Source organism: Daucus carota, chromosome 4 (genome assembly GCF_001625215.2).
Source record: "Daucus carota subsp. sativus chromosome 4, DH1 v3.0, whole genome shotgun sequence".
Lineage (NCBI taxonomy): Eukaryota > Viridiplantae > Streptophyta > Magnoliopsida > Apiales > Apiaceae > Daucus > Daucus carota.
The window spans coordinates 32,222,036-32,241,015 of NC_030384.2; the positions used below are offsets into that span (position 1 = coordinate 32,222,036).

The following is an 18,980-nucleotide window of genomic DNA, read 5'->3' on the forward strand; positions in this document are numbered from 1 at the left end:
CCTGTATAATGTAATCTATTCGTAGATTATCAAGAACTCCCAAATGAATTATCTACAAACCATGAACTGTTATATATGAATTCTCCTCATCTACCAGAAAGGACGTGCATTGAAATTAAAAGGGACATGGTAGCAGAAACGAAAGGTGTGAAATTGAAGAAACATGAAATATCAGTACCAAGTTAATTCGTTAACAAAGTATAGTAACTGTATACCATATGTACAATGTGATGTAGTATATATAGGAATGTTAAAGTTATCAACCAAACAAAAGAATGAAGCTCAAAAGCTCAACCAGAGAAGGGTGGCGCGGCAAACAGATTATTGTCAATTGTCAGTTATTCGCGCACAAGGCAGGCACATCTAATTCTTATTCCCGAAGATCCACCACCTTTTCTTTCTCTTATAATCACACGGCGGTAGCTCTGTTACATCAGAAACAACATAATTAATATTCATTTACTGTGATAATGTATACAACAAAGTAGAGGTAAATCCACTCTACATCGAAAATAGGAATCTAAATAATAACTGCAATTATGGAAACATTATAGTCAATTTATCAGTCAGAAAACTTAAGGACAGTTGACACCAAATAAAAAAAAATTACAATGGCCAAGTAGCCAACGTTAGATAAATACTGCAAATATTATTTTAAACAGATACTTCACTACTTTATTTACTACACTATATATTTTTCCATGATTATATATATATATAAATTAGATAAATCTTTCCATGAAAAATTTAAATATATTTTTCCATTAAAAAACAACAAATGCAAAGACCCCAAAAGATTATATAAAAATTTGCCAACAGATGTTACCTCCCCGAGGATATATGGAATTGTAGTGCACCTCTGCCCAAAAACTCAGGAAAATGACTGCAAGCAATACAGATAATTGTTGGTTTTTAGGGATGCAAATAGTGAAAGATATTGGAGAACACTAGTGCAGGGAGCATGTATATTTTAGATACTTATTTTCATATAAAAATAATGCAACTACAAGCCTTTATATAAGTGAAAAACTAACATAATCAGTTGTCCTAACAAATTCTACTCATCCTAATAACTACTAAATAACAATACTGGTAATTTATAAAAATAATCCAAAATATTATCTACTAACTTTGAATTATCTTCAACAAGACTGATAAAAATAGATCTTCAGTTCATGTGACCTTCTAATATTCAAAAACACCAAAAAAGCAGATAAAGAATGTGTGCCTTATAACAACACATAGGAGTATATAACAGCACATTGGGTATATGGATAACACTAATGTTGTGTTTGGTTGGAGTGAATGAAAATGGAAGGATTGGAATGAGATTTGAACTATAATTTAGTTGAATGTATAATAACTTCATTCCTTACACCATTCCATTCTTATCACCCTTAACTAGAGCTCAAACCCTCTATTTTGTGAAGGAATGCTCTATTCCTCATCATACCTATTTTCTACCCAAATCTTATCATACAAAATTTGCACTCACTCATTTTTTTCAAAGTCCTCCCACTTACACTCAATTATTTTCTTTTATTTATACTCATTTCATTCCATTCCATTCAATTCACCCCAACCAAACACAACATAAGGATGAGATATTGCATCATATGGTGAAGAGAGGCAAAGAGAGAAAAAATGAATTACAGAAGAACCAGCAAACAGAATGTGGATAAAAGAAACTAGCAAGGACCAATATAGTTTAAGACCTTTCAGGTCAGCAAAGTAACCTCTATCTAAGAAAACGAATTTTAAAAATTGTAGGCGACTCATTATACCAGGAACCAAACATCAAACGATCTTCATAGGTTAACTAGAAAATGCTACTATCAAATTTCACTATGCATTAAATATTAACACTCCCAGATATTACCTCGCTCCGACTTCTGGACCTTTGGAAGAATCTCGATTGAACAGGTATCTTTAAAAGAAGTTAGGACAAAGATTTTAACACCATACTGCAAGAAAGTTTTTATATGAATCAAGTCTTAAGTTTGGTTTAATAATTATTGAGGCTCAAAGAATATTTGAACTTGCTAAAATATATGAAACTGCTATTTCATTTTTTTAAATCCTTAATAAAATTCTAAAGAAACATGCTTAATAATCATAAATGTCAGTAGACAGAAAACACATAGAAACTCAGAAAAAATAGAAAGATGCAAATTGAGATATAAATAATATTTAAAAATTTAGATACTTAATTGTGTATATAGAACAGTTTCGGTTTCGTTAAATCATACTGAATCTGCAGCCGCCTGTAAGGTTACATGATCTCCCCACTCACCACTCCTAGTATTTTGAAATATAGAGTTTGTGAATACAGAATTATCAGGTAAAAAAGAAGATAAAATTATGAAAAAGATATACACGTTACTTTGACATCTTCTTCAGATAATCACCATAATCCATTGGAACATACCCCTCGTACATCTCCGGGTGTGACTTAAGCTGATGGTACTAAAAATGTTAGAATCCGAACTGAGATAAAGTTTTTTAGCAAACGAGTTAGGTTTCGAAGAGCTACCTGGTTAACAACTTGTCTTCGTACAGATTTGTGATGCTCTGGTGTACGGTAGAGTTGATCTGATAAAGCACGGAACTAGAAAATAAAAAGTAAATAAGGATACGAACAATGTGTCAAGTGTTCATGCACAATATGTGGATATCCATCTCACTTTAGACAATTAAATGACTAAAGGGCCTAATATGAAAAGGAGAATTACCATTTTTGCATGAAATCTACACCTATCACTAGAATACATGCATCCTTTTTACATGCTGATCATATTAATAAAACCAACAGTTTTCAAATTTTAACAAAAAAGGATAGTTTGAATAAACCTGGCAGTTACCATCCCCTTGAACTTTGCACTCAACCAAGTTATATAATTGCAACCTGAACCCAAAGAGATCTCTAATTTACTAGATGTTTAATTCCCAAAGCATAAAGCAACTTAGCATACAATAAACAGGATGTGAAGCAGGAAAAAAAATGCTTAGCTTCAAGCACAATGAGTGGTGCAGAGAAGGAGCTATGTTGATTAAAATTCAGATGGGTAAATTCTCAATTGTCAATAAAAATTTAGTGCTAACATACAATTATCAAAAAAAAAAAAATATTAGAATAGTAATTCGTATGATCTAATAACATTATCCCGCCTCTGCAAGCTTATAATTCATAAAACACAAAACAAAACTTTGACCATTATGAAGAGGGTTTATTATGATACCTGTCCAGCAGTCTTTGGTGATCAGATGTCGCCTCATCAACAGAAGGTATATCTCCGTTAGTTCTTGGCACATGCTGCATGAAAATAATAAAATCAAAGAAGCAGGTACGAATATATTTCAACATCCATTCCCTGTCTGAGGACAGGGAAACAGGTATCACATAAATTGTAACATGATCAGAAGATACCTTTCATAGAAAGAGAACCATGTCAAGAAAGGATTTAGTTTTTTAAGATCCATATACAGAATATATTGTTCCGAACAGTCATGATGAAAATCTAAATTAATAAAAATCATCATTTGCCGACTCATGAGCGATATTACAAAGTCTGGTTATGTATATAAGGGGCCGCTGTCTATATGTGCACACAGAATGACACAAGTAAATCCACACACAAAACATATAAATTGTCAATTACGTCTGCATTTGCCAAAACAGCGTTTATCAACAATTTCATTCATTTGAACCCGTCCACTAAAAGTATGTCTACTGATGCTAGCCTATTAAAACAACATCAGATCCAGAGCCAAACCATCAACATCAACACTTAAAATACAAACTAAATTGTGTCAGACTTAGTAGTAAAGAAGACAATGGACAGAACTCAATGAATATCAACTTGCTGAATAGTCAAGGAAATGTCCAAGTAAACATAAAACTCATTCCACAATATTACGGTACAATCTCTAAAAAAATTGCTCTATATTGTGTATTGTACCCACAGGAGCAGAAATCATCTGGTTCAATCTCTTGCCAACTTCTCCATCAAGTTCAAACTCATCGGTTATATCTAGAGTATGAACAAACTCTTCTCCATCATATGATTGATCTTCGGGGCTAGAGCATGAACTTGAGGGTCTGATAAAATCTGTTCCATTTAGGTCACCATCATGGCTTTTCACTTGTATGAAATGTCACTTAAAGCGATAAATCAATACACAATTAATAAATATCAGCATTCTCACTGGAAGAGGACATACCATCATAATATGTACTAGACCAATCCTGGATACCAGTGGACACCGGCCAGGGGTCCCCTTCTGCACTGTACGATTCAGTTCCTTTGTCAAGTGCCAGTTGTGATAATTGTTCTTGTAAAGTATGTGGATATGTCTCTTCAATATGTAAACTGCTAGATTCTGCATCCTGTTGACTATTGATGCTGTAATTTTCATGATTGATCTCCACGTCATGTTGACTAGTGTCAGTATAATAACTAGAACTAAAAAGTTGGTCTATATCAAGAAGGTCAAGACCCCATCTAGCAACATCCGAATCTGGTTCACACATAATTATTTGCCGCAGCAAAACTTGAATGTCTACGACTGCTAAAAAGAAAAGAAAAAACACTAAGTAGAACACAGTCTAATGATTTCCAGTCAATGAAGTAGCCTGTTGATCTTATGTTCTTCTGTCGCAAAAGCTAATTTAACATAATGACAGGACATTTATTTTTAAGCTAGAGCAGAGTTATATGCTTTTTCCCTTGAAACGAAATGACAACAAGTAGCAATTGTGAAACAATCACTCTTTTGGAATTACAGTATAAAATCAGAAAGAAGCACAAATGACAAAGGTAATATTTTTCTGTTGCGAAGTGGTAAATAGTGGTCTAATACTTTTTGATTTTATTAGAGCATCAAATAGTCAACTTGTGCCAATAGTTTGGATCCAGTACTGATTTAGCTTACATAATCAAATGAGTTATCAATCAAACAAAATATTCGGGATCAAACGACTACTACTTCCTATATCATGAATTGCTATAATAATAATCTGATAACATAATGCAACTTACCAACCAACCACAACATAAGACAAAGAAAAACAAATTTCCAGCATCACCTCCCAACCCAAGAATACTAGAAACTGGTATATGTACATAAATTCCACTTAAATTTTGATCACCTGTCATATATACGCAATTCTTTGACTAAATTGTGGGATGCTAATAAATAAATTCTTAAATGATTTTCGAGATTATGGGGCCGTTTGGGCAAGCTCAAAAGAAGTGACTTCTTACTTAAATTAGAGAAGTGGAGCAGAAGTGAGAAGTAAATAAGTGAATAAAATGTTTGGAAAAGAAGCAAAAGCTGTGAGAGAGAAGTTAGGATTTTCAGCTTCTTAAAAGTGCTTCTGCTTCTTTACACAAACGGGTCAAGAAAAGCAGAAGCTAGAAGCAACTTCTGCTTCCGGTAAACAAACAGGGCCTATATATCCACAAACAATTCTCTGTGACGCTAAGTAGAACCACAATTACCATGATCAATCAGCAAACCTGCCTATAATTACTTAAACATGGATTTAATGGATAACAAAACTCTGTGATGCTAATCATCAGTTATCAGAAATTCAATTATAAGTTTCGTCATGCAATTATAGTATATATGGAAGGATTTGAAGAATCAAAACAACGATAGAATTCTGCACCTTTGATGAAGTTCAAGAACGAAGAAGATGAACAAGTTACAAAAGTGAAGATTGTGTAGGAGAAAGGAATTAGAATAGATTGTTGATGTGGTAATCAAGGCTTGATTGTACTGCGGTTTTAAGTTTGGTGTGTGTTGGCAGAGTTTTTTCCGATTAAAATTAGAATCTTGAAAAATAGGTGTTACTTTTCAATAGGTGTTGAAAATATTTTATTTTACAGAAATATTTATAATTAGAATTAAAAAAGCAGATATTATGAATGGTTTTTTTATATAAATGAATAAAAAAGATTTATTATTATTATTTACAGAGTCCAAATTAGGTGGATTTTTGTTATATCCACTATTTAAATAGATTATCTTTAAATTTTATCGAATTAATAGCTTACCCGATTTTTCGAATGTGTAATATTGATTGTATTTTAATCTAATCCATATGTTATTAAAAACATTCTCGAATGTTCTTGTCAAATCAACAAATAAATTTACTAAATCTGAACGATACGTTGACATTTTTGACTGGATTATCCATTATATCGTCTTCTTCATGGATAATTTTAATTTGGTAACTGTGTGATGGATAGAAAATCAAAAAATTGATAATTGAAGTAAGAAATTTTTTAAAAAATAAGTTCAATCAAAATCATTTACAAAAATGAGCCCGGTGTGTTTATCTTCTGTTGCCCCCGACATCCGGGTTCGACTATGGATTGTTCCGAAAAATATTAGAGCAGATACTCATTCCTAAGACATGTAGTTTTAATTGTCAAGAACAAAATCATTTACAAAAATAGAACAAAATCAGACCGGATTATGGAAGCTTCGAATCAGAAACATAATTTGAGTTTAATTTATTCCCGAACCCTCGCTCCTAATTAAGTGGAAAAATTAAAGTGTTTTAGAGCATTTCCAATGGTGCTCCTAAATCATTCCTTAAACAATAATATAAAATGTGGCTCCTAGTGAGTTGGTACATTGAATAACGTGTGAGCTCCAATGCTACTCTTTATAGTTGCTCTTAACTCATATTTTATTATTATTTAGGAGAAAAGTTGGAGAGAGAAGTGAATAGAAATAGAAGGAAGTGATTATTTTATTCAAAAAAAATAAGTTAGGAGCACCTAGATGCTCTTTAAAAGAAAGGAGAGAGAGGAAGCTCTTAAATTTTTAAAGAGCTATTAAGAGCCCATTGGAGCTCTAATTTTTCATATCCTCCTAAATTTCAGAGTTAAGAGCTTGTTTGAGGAGCCCATTGGAGTTGCTCCAAGGTACTGTTTGGGGTTGCTGTTGCAGACAGCAACAACAGCTTTTTACTGAAAAGCAGGTGAAAAACTGTTTGGTAATCGAAAAGCAGCTTTTCCGAACAGCAGCTTTTGACTGAAAAGCTGCTGTTAGAAAAAGCAGATCCTCCCATGCTTTTGGAAAAAGCTGTTTTTCAGCTTTTGCAGAATGCTGTTATAGATTTCATTATAAAATCTAACCAAAAACATTATTTTTTTTTATATTATAACTCAAAATAAGTAAATATAAAAAATTACCAAACAGTTATCTGATTTCTGCACCAGCACTTATTTTACCAGCACTTTTTCTGACAGCACAACAATTTTAGTCTTTTAGATAAAACCAGATGCTCATTCGATCCGGGGGAGACCAAAGGCTTAAACAAAGCGATGAAAAACAAAAGACATGGAGTGTGAGTGAATGTCCAAAACTAATCGGACTCCAATACAAAACTAAACTACTTCTACTATGAGATGAATAAACATTGGGTTAAATATCAAAATGGTCACTGAAGTGGAGGTCATATACCACTTTGCTCACTAATCTTATCGGGGTCTCATTTCAATCATTAAAGTCTCAATAAATATCAATGAAGTATCTCCAAATTTCAGTTCAAGGAGTAAAAATATTATTTATAGAGTTTGACACATTATTTTGGAATACTACCACAACCAAGTAAAAGGTTATGACTTATACTTTTTATGACAATATATTTAGATTTTTTAAATTTTATTTACTATTTATTTTTTATTATATTAATACAATTTTTTGTTTTAATTAAAAATAAATACTAAATAAAATTGATAAAATCTGAATATATTGTCATAAATGCTAAAAATTATAACCTTTTAATTGGTTGTGGTAGTATTCAAAAATAATGTGTCAAACTCTCTAAATAATATTTTTACTCCTTGAACTGAAATTTTGAGGTACTTGATTGATATTTATTGTGACTTTAATGATTGAAATGAGACCCCGATAAGATTAGTGAGCAAAGTGATATATGACCTCCACTTCAGTGACCACTTTGATATTTAACCCAATAAACATTTGGGTTCCGTCTATAATGCGGAGTAGAGATGTTCAAAAAATCTGAAATCCGAAATCCGATCCGATCCGATCTGGAAAAAAATCTGAAAAACCCGATCCGAAAAAAACCCGGTCTGGCCCGGCCCGGTCCGAGGGCCTAAAACAGGCCTAGTATATTCAAAAAAATCCGGATAAAATCCGGATTTTTGTAAAATCCGGGCTTTTTATAACTAAACCAGGCCTAGTATTTTTGGAAAAGCCCGGCCCGGCCCGGTCCGATTTTTAAAAAAACCCGGCCCGATCTGGTTATAAAAAAATCCGGATTTTTTTGGCCCGGTCTGGATCTGGCCCGAACAGATCTTTTGTGCATCTCTAATGCGGAGGGAGGGACTACTCCCAAACCAAACACTTTACTCTCTCTCTCTCTCCCTCTCTCTCTCTCTAATATATTCCTCCATCTTATTCTTCGCTTACCACTAACCTTGTGCTGCGTCCCCCCCCCCCCCCCCCATAGTCTCTCTCTCTCTCTCTCTCTCCCCCCCCCCTCTCTCTCTCTGTATAGCTGCATTGTACTTTAATAGATGTGCAGTACAAGAGTAATTTCATTTACAAAAGGGGTTTCGCTGTGGTGAATTTTAGAGGTTTCTCATCTCCCCCATTTACTCATGGATCAGGTCTGTCTCAACTCACATTATTCCTTTTATATATATAATTTGCATACCCCATGTATTCACTTTGAAGCTCTATACTCTGATTGTTTATCTGTAGTATCATTTTCCACATTTATTTTACTGCATATTTAACAATTTTCTACCTTTTATGACTGCAATTTTGTGAAATTAGATAATAAAGAAGCTAACTTTTTGCTAGAAAGGATTTTTTTTTTGTGTGTGTGTGTGTTCGAAGCCTTTGAATCTTACCTACTGCTTTTGTTTGCAAAACAATTAATGCAAATGAAGTTTTAGTCAGTAATTTATAATTTTTAGTTGGTACATGTTTGATATTTCTTTTCCTTTTGTAGCAAATTATGTATATATAACTCAAAGTCTTTACTTTGAATCTAACTCCGTTGTGTATAGGCTGACTATGTTGTTATAATTGTCTCTTCTTTTTTGAAAAAAAAAAATACTTTCATGTAATGATATCAGAAGGCCTAATGACCTCAAAAAAAGAATCAGAAATATTCATTTTGCTGCTCTAGACTGCTTTAGTGATACTGGTTGATTAATGAAACACATAGACATATTCTCTCCTTCCCCAAAAGGGTGTTCCAAGATGCATCAGATGGGAAAGATTCCATATGCAATGCCAATAAATCCATGTGCTGAGTATATTCCCTGATGCTGAGTATTTTGCTTGCCATAGTGGACAACAGTTGTACATGACAAATAATTAAGTAGGGAGTTCGCAATCAGAAGTTCAGAACCACGATATTGATAAAGTAATAACCCTGTCAAGATTTTATGAGTAAGAAACTTATATCCAAAGTAGAAAGTACGAGGTGGATAGGGTTATTACCATATAGGTTTATGGGTATTGCATTACTGAAACTAGGACATTTCCAACCGTACTTTATGTCACTCAACCTAATTAAGGTCTTTAACTAGGAAAATGAATTCAGATTAAAGAGAAGTACTATTTTTACTTTTGAGGATTAAGGCTAATAGTGACAATGTAAAAAAGAATCAAATTCTTTTGGGGTCATACATGGTGGTAACATGCATTCGCACCTCGCTCTTTGCACACAGACACAGGCGCGTTCCTGTTTGTGAAACGTCTAGGGTGGATGTTTACGGACAATGTTTGTTTAAGGAACTAGACCATTGGCCATTTTTCTGGAGGCCAGCCCAGTGATATTGACCTTCAAGAAATCACTTGATGTCAGCAACAATTTGTTGCAAAAAGAAAGTTATTGTAGGTAATATTAATTGTTTTATCAAGTTTTGGGCTTCTTCGATTAGGTTTTACTTTGTTCCCAATTATATATATTTTTTGTGTAAGTAAATGAAGTAAATTACCCTCCGTATCACACTTCCCACAGTAGGACATAATTCATGTTTCTGCAGGAGTCTGTTGTTGAAGTTATGATGCATGGGAGACCTGCTTCATCAAATTTTTGTGTAAATTAAATAGCGGAACTGGATCCTGTCTATTTTGTATCAATAGGCAGCCATAGTGTAGTTGTAGAACAATGTCGATAGCAACTCTTTGCTATGGACATGGAGTTATTCAAAGTAGTAGTTTCTGATATTTCATGGACATGTTAGATTAAATATATAATTTTATCTGAAACCTCAAACGTGAACATATTATGGTAATTCTTTGCATCATAATTCAATGATCTTAAATTACTCAGACCTGGTTTTAATGTGAAAGACTGTTTCATTGACATGTCATTTTTGTTCATCGCCACCTTACGGATACTGTTGCATCTGTTATTTGGCTTTGTTGTTTTGGCAGAAGTGCATGTCTCTGCATTGCCTTTTCACCTTTATTGTTTTTCATATATCAAAAACTCCGGCTTCAGTTCTGCATCACTGTTACTTTCAACCTAAAAGAACTACTAGATACTTCATACTTTAAGCAATGATTTTATTTCTTTTTGTTTATTCATTGTTTTTGGGACTAAGATATAGTATTCAGCTGTTCTTAATGAATAATACTTGTCAGCTGCTTACTTGTGATGAGGTAAGAGCTTTATGAAGATTAGCTATGTTTAGTGCTATGTTGTGTCTATGGTTGGTTTAACAAGTGCCCGACAGGTACCTGATGAAATGCCTCCAGAAGTTCAACCAGGACATCTACAAGAGACAGATAGCATTTTTAATACATGTGAGAAGGAGTATCTAAACGTTTAATGTTATTTTGTTTCCAGAGATAATTGTGATATACTGCCAGTTGCTTATATGTTTTCCGACATATCTTGACTTGTGTGCAGTTGTGGGATTTTCGGACGGTGTTGCACATTTTAATTTTGATTCACATCTCGAGAAGTTCAGCTCTGGGTTCAAAAATGGTGATAGTGGTACAATATTTGTATCAGATTCATCAACCACTCTGTCACCAGTATTGAAGTGTAATTCACTTGAGAAGATTAATTCTGAATCAAATAGAAAATTGTCCTTTAAACATGAGTCTGAAACATTAAAAGATATGAATCATTCAGAACTTCATACCTCATATGCGACTAAAAATGCTGAGAAACAGGTGGATGTTTCAGATCACTTGTTAAGAGGCGTTGGTTCTGATCATATGGAAAAAGACACTGCTTTCTCTCTAGGTATTACTGGTGAAGGAGTGTCATACTCTAGCAGAAATGTGCAAGATGATGAAGGTAGAGTAGTTGGTCGAGACATAGGACTTGGAAGCTTTAATGTGCATGAAAGTGAACCCTCCTGCCAGCGTAACAATGTTTGTGCTTCACAGAGAAGATCTCGTAAACCTACACTAAGGTACATTGATGAATCATCAGAACCAATTTCTAAGCACTCTAAGAAGAGACGGAGAATTTCTACAGCTCCTTCAGCTATGAAGACTTCAGGAGTTGGAAGCAATGCTATTAAATCCAGGACACCTGTGCTGTGTTCAGATGAATCATTTATGGAAGCAATTCAAGTACCTTTTGACTCTCAAGTGCAGGTACCAGTTGAATCTCAAAAACAGGTACCAGTAGACTCTCGGGTGAAAGTACTCGTTGACTCTCGAGTAAAAGTACCAGTTGACTCTCAAGTGAAAGTACCAGTTTACTCTCATGTGAAAGCACCAGTTGACTACAAAAAACAAGCACAAGGCGAATCTCAAGTATGGAAAGAGTGTCGGAAGCAACTTGCTCTTGTTGAGGTAATGAAGAAGGTTACTTTGACATCAAATCTTCAAATCTTCCAGTGCAGTTTATGACTGAACACTTCTCCCCCAACCCCCCTCCCCCTCCCTCCCCCCCTCTCTCTGTTTCTGGATATACAAAGACATGCACATATCAAGTAATTGTTATTTAGATGTGGAAAAAAAAAACATGCTGAGTTGGTGACTGGAAATAATGAAGTCATCAAATTTTAGTCTTTTTAACATAACCATTTAATTAGCTACTACCCATTGCACATAGATTGAGGTGATGGGTTTTAGATGGCTCTCTGACACGTTAAGAATATTTTATATTCTATTTTTGGATGGCAAAGGATTTATTAAGGTTATTCGATTGATCCCAAATCCTGCTGTCTCTGATAAATAATAAAAATTTATATTCAGTATCACACGCCAGACTCTGCAACAGAGACATCTCTAGATAAGTTAGAACATGACTTCAGTACACCAGTAATTTCGAAGAAGGTTAAATGTTCACGGAAGCATAAGGTGTGGACTATTGCGGAGGTGAGGGACCTGATTGATGGTGTATCGCAATATGGAGTTGGAAAGTGGACCGAGATAAAGAAACTCTTGTTCTCATCTTCTGCTCACCGCACACCTGTAGACCTTAAGGTTGGGCTTCCATGTTTATATTTGTCACTGCAGAAACATTTGTTTATTCATTATAGTGACTTTTCACTTTGTTAACTTAAGATCGCTAAATTAACAGGACAAATGGCGTAACCTTATTAAAGCAAGCTGCGCTGAGGAACAGCGGAAGAAAGAGGTCAGTTCAAATGTTTCTATTTCCTATCGTTTTACCAGTCTGATTTTATAAAGGGGTTTAGCAATTGTGATTTTATCTTCTAATCAAGCAAATGCACGAGTGATATTAAATTGGAACTTAAAGAAACATGGATGATAAATTGGCATACAATAGGAAACCTATTGGGTTTATGTTGTGATTTGTTTATTGGATAAATTGATGAACTTCCTAGAATTGACAGATGCAGGATAAGAAAGGAAGAAATCAGCCCTGGCGCCCTTTGCCCAAGTCCATTTTGCGACGGGTTCGTGAACTTGCCATGATTTATCCATGTCCATATAATGGTAACTCTGAGGATTTGAATGTTTGCCAGGATTCTTCTACCTCGTATTCTTCCATTAAAACTGGCAGCTCACCACATATAAGGGGGAAAAAATTGCATAGGAAAATTGCACTTTAGTATAGATACCTTGAGGTTTGCCAGGCAGATTTACATAATCATTAGCCGATCTGTCTTTTAAACTAGAACATCTTTTGACCAGGAGTGTGATTCTCTTTAATAATATAGACCGCATTGCTCTAGCACAATAATGTGCATATAACCAGTGTCCAACAGAAAGTGCTTATAATCAGCATCTTGATTGTAAGAGATGCTTTGTATATAATTCAGTGGCATCTGCAAGTGTAATATGTAGCTGGTTAAGCAGTTCTCCTTGTGGATGATTTGGGTTGCCTGAAATTGATCTTGCGTACTTATGTGCCCAAAGGGGGCTTAGATTGATGTTTTAATTGTATAATTCTTTTTCATTAGAAACAAGGAACTTGGATTTATAAATATAAACTTTAAAAAACTACTATCATATTACTGGGGTATATAGTGGTATATGGTATTGATTAATTATAGTTTCCATGGACCTTGATTAGTTTTAAACTTGAGGAAATTAAAACCCTTGACACAAAACTCTCCTGTTCATTTTCCTTGTCCAATTTTTGTGGGCATCTCCCTGAATCACACAATTTTCATCGACGAACACACGTTTCCACCTTTTAATTCATTTAATGCCCAGTTGGATGGCTGTGGAAATGAGAATTAATCGTTTTATTTATCTTTATCATAAATTTATCGATGGTTTTTGTTTTGATAAATTAGAAAATTTTGATCCTAATCATGAATTAAATGTGTGATTTTTTTGATAAATCAGAAATTTTTGATGAAATCAAAGTATAGTCAGTAAATTTATTAAGAAAATTTAAAAATTAATCTGGAATTTTTAGAATAAATCCTTATATTCTTGATATCTTTGTCAGAACATAATATCCGGTTTAGTACAGAGCAGGTCACCAAGTCTCGGATGCAACATTTATGTTTTCCTTTTGGAAAAATTCATTGTGTCGTAACTATCTTTTACTGTGCAATGTTCATGATATCTTTGTCGGAACATAATATTTTTTTAGTACTGAACAGGTCACCAAGTCTCCCATGCACCGTTTATGTTATCCTTTTGGAAAAATTCATTGTGTTGTATTTATCTTTTACTCAGTAGTGTTCCTGTATGCATCTACAATAACAAATTTTGATTAAACTAACAACTGCTCATTATTTAGGAACATAAGTATCAGATAATTTTTACAGCATTTTAAAAGAATTTTACAGACATTCACTTAGGAGAGACATCGACAAGAAGCAAGAAGATAAGTCCTGACAAAGACAAAAAGTATAAAAATAAACATTACTCCTGACTGTATGCCGTTTAGCAGATTGGCAGAGGAGCACCATTCCATGACTGTAGACACTCCAACAATGGATCAATTATCTCTCCTTTGGTCATTGCTGTGAATACCTTATCGAACTCTTCTCCGGGGGACGTCACCTTTTCTCCGGTAAGATATTCGGTTCCCAGTTCTTCCCTCACAAACTTGTACAGTGGATATGACCTGCACTCCTTAATCCTGTTAGGGATCGCTGGATTTCCACTTTCTACCGCGGCTCTAGCACTTTCAACTTCTTTAGGCAGAAGGGCCTTCAGTTCATCCTCGAATGCTGCAATCTTTTGGAAGATGGAAGTGCTCAAGTTCCTCTCTTTATCACCATTATTCAATGCGTGCTCAACTAGAGTTTCCCTTAGTTTTTGCATCAAGGGGTAAGTTGCACTGCAGGGATCATCAATGTACGCAAAAATGTATTCGCGGTCTACAACTCTGAGCAAGTCTTTCTCACAGAATCTTGAGGGATGGAGTTCACCGTTGACACCCATGGTTAGAACTCGCTTAGCTACTTGGCTCACTGTGTTTTTGACAGTGCTCTTCATATTCTCTTCCAGATGCCTCAAGTCTATAGCTTGGCAGAGGCCCACTAAAAATGTTGTAGACATGAGCTTCAAAATTTCTACAGCTTCAGATGTTTTCCTCGAAGATATTAAGCCCAGTGAGTTGACATCTTGATTGTGTTGTTCAGCACTTTGGACATGGTTAGTCACTGGATTGGCCAAAAACTGGAGTTCAGAGCAGTATGATGCCATGGCGATTTCAGCACCCTTGAATCCATAATCCAAGCTCGGGTTACGGCCTCCAGACAAGTTTGATGGCAACCCATTGTTGTAAAAATCGTTGACAAGTTCTGAAAATTGTGCAAACATCAATTTTCCAATGGCGGCTATAGCCAAACGTGTATTGTCCATGGAAACACCGATTGGGGTTCCCTGGAAATTTCCACCATGTATAGCCTTGTTCCTGGAAACATCAATCAACGGGTTATCATTGACAGAGTTGATCTCTCTCTCAATCATTTTAGTCGATGATCTGATCACTTCAATTTGAGGACCAAGCCATTGAGGAGATGTTCTCAGAGCATATCTGTCTTGTTTTGGTTTCTGTAACGGATCCATTTCATGAAGCTTCTGAGCAGCCTTAACGTAAGCGCTTCCATCCAATATGTGTTCCATTATAGCTGCAGCCTCAATTTGTCCTGGATGGTGCTTCAACTTATGTGTCAAGTGATCGGTGAATTCAGGCTTTCCTTGCATGACTTCAGCGAAAATTGCTGACATAACTTCAGCTAGAACCGCTAATATATTAGCCTCAAAAAGTACCATAGAGGCCATGCCAGAACCAACAGCTGTTCCATTAACAAGCGCTAGGCCTTCTTTTGGCTGCAACTCGAAAAATCCACCTTCCACTCCAGCAAGCTTAAACGCTTCCTCGGGGCTGAGAGTTACTCCAGTAGGTCCAACAGCCTTGGAGTTCGGGCGGCCAGTGAGCAGTCCAGCAATGTAGGACAATGGCACAAGATCACCAGAAGCCGTGATTGTGCCACGGAGTGGCAAACAAGGAGTAATGTTGTGGTTAAGAAACTTGGTAATGGCTTCAAGGATTTCGAATCTGATTCCAGAGTAGCCTTGGAGAAGTGTGTTGATTCTCACCAGCATTGCTGCTCTAGTTGCCGAGTGTGGTAAAGTGTTGTTACCAGCTTCAGCTCCACTGCCGAATATTCCAGCATTCAAGAACCTGCAATTATTTGCAAAGTGTTTTTAGTTACATGCTGCAAGTCTGACCATTTCAACATAATACAATATTATAGCATTACTTAAGATCTAATTGCAGTTTAATTATTCAAATTATAGTTTAAGCTGTCAGAGATCAATCATTAGTTAACACTTAACACAATCGCCAGATCCAGGGCGGCAGGACAAAGAGTTAATGCCAACCATTTTTTATAGGTTGGTTCTTTTGTACTCAATGTTGTTTATAGTATATGTACCCCAGATTTAAATATTAACAAACAAATACGATAATAAAAATAAGTAACTTTTATACCACAAACTATGTGGTCAAATAATAAATGACTGTAGCAGAGAGACAGGCATGCATTATTTTGGACCAACTACTTTTCCATCATCTTTGTTTTGCCAATAATAAAAAGCATTTATAGAAAACTAACCAAATATCTGCTGCTCTTTTCTGGTCTAAAAGAATAACCAAGTTTTGCATTTTTTATGGCTGAGGAAATTAGGAGCTGGCGAATTTCTGGAAGACCCAAATGAATGACTAAAAAGCTCTGCCACTTTCGTACCAAAATAAACTTAATCATCCCACCTAACATCTCTTAACCCTCGTGTTAATATACATATACTCCCTCCGTCTTATTTTACATGCCCTTTTCGAGGGAAAAAAAAATTGTTTCAAAATACTTGTCTTATTTCTATTTTCAGAACAATTTTTTGAATGTTTTCCTAAAGAACACCCTTTGAATACAAGTTTTAATGGTTTACAAACATACATATACGCATAAATCAATTTAATCAAAGAAACATATAATAAGGGACGGAGGAGTATTAATCAGTCATATCAACTACAGTAATTCTTTTTAAGAAGTTAATCTATCATTACTTGATAGAGATATTCATCACCAACTCCTCATCTTGATTCTTTTCATTACTTAATAAATCCATCACCAATCTTAATCTTTTTTTGAACCAACGCTCTTTTTCCTCACCAACTCCTCTTCGTGATTCTTTTCATTGTGACGACTTGAAGATTTTATAAACTTTTATTACACTCACAAGCTTGGACAAAAGCAGTACTGTATTATGTATTATCATCACAGGAGCAAACCACCAAGATTGTTGTCTTAATTTTTCTTCCCATTTTAAGACATCATGTTAAATAATCAATCGAAAATGTAGTAGTTAATAAATACTCCATATAACTCATTTTAACTGTTTTTAATTTTTTTCCGTCTTGATAGTGTCAAAAACCCGAACATCAGTTAAAATAGGACGGAAAAGGAGTATTAAAAAAACGGAATTTTTGCATACCTAATGAGCTCCTTCTGAAGAGCGCCACCTTGCTTAGTCCTCCTATGAGAAGTAGCACCAAAGCCAGTAGTGACACCATAACTATCCGTCCCTTTGTTCATGCTCTCCATCACCCAGTCGCTACTCGCCTTAACGCCGGCTCTCGCCGCCTCCGAGAGCTCCACCTTGACGCCACTATCATCTCTCGCCGAGATCGCCGCCACCTGCGATATCGTCAGCGTCTCTCCGCCCAGCTTCACCACCGGCTTCCTGTACTCCGCCACCATCCTCTTCACCTCCTCCAAATGGCTCCCCTTCAGCGCCTCCGCCGCCACTCCCCAGCTCAACGGATCCTCCTTCTTCATGCACAAATCCACCCCGTTCCCGTTCTCATGATGCCCGTTCGTATACGCCATTTCGTTACACACAAAAAAAAATAAACTACACCACGTAACGTTTTTCTCAAAATAAATATATTCACAACGTAACGAGTATTTATTTATTTCAAGAGAGAATCGAGAATGAGAACGAGGAGACGGAATAATATAAATGCGGAAGTTGGATGGAATAAGCACCAAGTTCCTGAGGAGTGGTAGCTGAGACAAGTGGTTTATATAGAATGAGAGGGTTGGGCTTGAGGGGTAGATAGTAGTATAGTACTAGTGTATGAAAATTATACAAAGGTGTTTTTGGTAGGTGGGGATTATGATTTCTTTGAAAATTATAAGGGTGGGTTGGGTTGAGTGACGGACGGCCATAAGGAGGGGTTTGTTGGAACTTCATCGCGGCCGTTCGTTTTACTTGTTTATGGGCTTATCAAGGGCTGGGATGGTTGTTGACGTGGATATGGTTTTTGCAAGAGTTTTAAACCCGGTTCTTTTGGGTCTGAGATGAGATCACGAGTGGGAGAATGCTATTGGGGTTGGTGGGGATTTTCTTTTGTGTAATTTCTTTTATTATCGTGCTCACTCGTTTTCTTTTTATGTTTGTGAATCTGAGAGGCCGTATGGTATGGGATTCAGATTTTAAGCATTTTTTGTAATTCAGATCGAGATTATTTAAAATATATTAAAATCTTGAATATTCAATTAGGATTTTAAAATATTTTATAGAATCTGATGGTATTTAATTAGAATTTTAAATTATGCTTTAATATCTCATGGTATTCAATTGAGATTGTTCAATTTAAACTTTATTAAAATATGATAGTCACATGTTACTGGATTTTTTTGGATTTATAAAATTATAAATTTTATGAGATTCTTGAACGTATTTTAAATTTTTTGAATCATACTAAAATTTATAAGATTTTGAAGTATTGTGGTTAAATCATTAGAATTTATATCAACACAGTGGTATTCTATCAAGAATCCACACATAATCAAAATCACATATAATTTATTAAAATTAACAATTCATTAAAATCGCAGTGGAATACACCAACTTCATACTTATTTTGACTTTCTTAATTTCCTTATCTGTGTAGCTCCAACATTGACCTTCTGCTTTGGGCAAGTGCTCTCGTGTGTGTAATCAGATTAATCAGTCAAAATTAGGCGTTTAGTAATGTAAGAGGAAGGAAATGATGTGGGTATGTA

The 18,980-nt window shown here is 35.2% G+C and overlaps 3 protein-coding genes across 10 annotated transcripts; 1 reads left to right on the top strand and 2 right to left on the bottom strand.

Annotated features, from left to right (window-relative positions):
- Positions 1 to 130: 130 nt before the first annotated feature.
- Positions 131 to 5,833, bottom strand: LOC108217756 (OVARIAN TUMOR DOMAIN-containing deubiquitinating enzyme 12). Of its 3 annotated transcripts, none has more exons than XM_017390639.2 (11): positions 5,672 to 5,833; positions 4,222 to 4,566; positions 3,964 to 4,109; positions 3,240 to 3,313; positions 2,851 to 2,905; positions 2,534 to 2,608; positions 2,384 to 2,457; positions 2,250 to 2,298; positions 1,880 to 1,964; positions 827 to 883; positions 131 to 425 (listed from the first exon to the last, which is right to left on the bottom strand). In XM_017390639.2, exons 2-11 carry the CDS (start codon positions 4,529 to 4,531, stop codon positions 364 to 366), a joined length of 987 nt encoding a protein of 328 aa, XP_017246128.1. In that variant the 5' UTR covers positions 4,532 to 4,566; positions 5,672 to 5,833; the 3' UTR covers positions 131 to 363. The 3 variants fall into 3 exon arrangements, with proteins under 3 accessions (XP_017246128.1, XP_017246129.1, XP_063948719.1); XM_017390640.2 differs by having other exon boundaries at positions 4,222 to 4,569; positions 5,672 to 5,832; XM_064092649.1 differs by lacking the exons at positions 2,250 to 2,298; positions 2,384 to 2,457 and having other exon boundaries at positions 4,222 to 4,569; positions 5,672 to 5,832.
- A 2,627-nt stretch (positions 5,834 to 8,460) lies between these two features.
- LOC108217251 (uncharacterized) lies at positions 8,461 to 15,745 on the top strand. 6 transcript variants are annotated; one of them, XM_064092644.1, is made up of 6 exons: positions 8,461 to 8,654; positions 10,743 to 10,812; positions 10,919 to 11,820; positions 12,226 to 12,456; positions 12,554 to 12,610; positions 12,831 to 15,745. In XM_064092644.1, the coding sequence occupies exons 1-6, from the start codon at positions 8,646 to 8,648 to the stop codon at positions 13,047 to 13,049; spliced, it is 1,488 nt and encodes a 495-aa protein (XP_063948714.1). In that variant the 5' UTR covers positions 8,461 to 8,645; the 3' UTR covers positions 13,050 to 15,745. The 6 variants fall into 6 exon arrangements, with proteins under 6 accessions (XP_063948714.1, XP_063948715.1, XP_063948716.1 ...); XM_064092645.1 differs by having other exon boundaries at positions 8,501 to 8,654; positions 12,837 to 15,745; XM_064092646.1 differs by having other exon boundaries at positions 8,501 to 8,654; positions 10,743 to 10,791; positions 10,916 to 11,820.
- On the bottom strand, positions 14,144 to 18,026 carry LOC108217754 (phenylalanine ammonia-lyase 3). The gene is made up of 2 exons (XM_017390637.2): positions 17,404 to 18,026; positions 14,144 to 16,093 (listed from the first exon to the last, which is right to left on the bottom strand). Exons 1-2 carry the CDS (start codon positions 17,796 to 17,798, stop codon positions 14,341 to 14,343), a joined length of 2,148 nt encoding a protein of 715 aa, XP_017246126.1. The 5' UTR covers positions 17,799 to 18,026; the 3' UTR covers positions 14,144 to 14,340.
- Between the last annotated feature and the right edge of the window lie 954 nt (positions 18,027 to 18,980).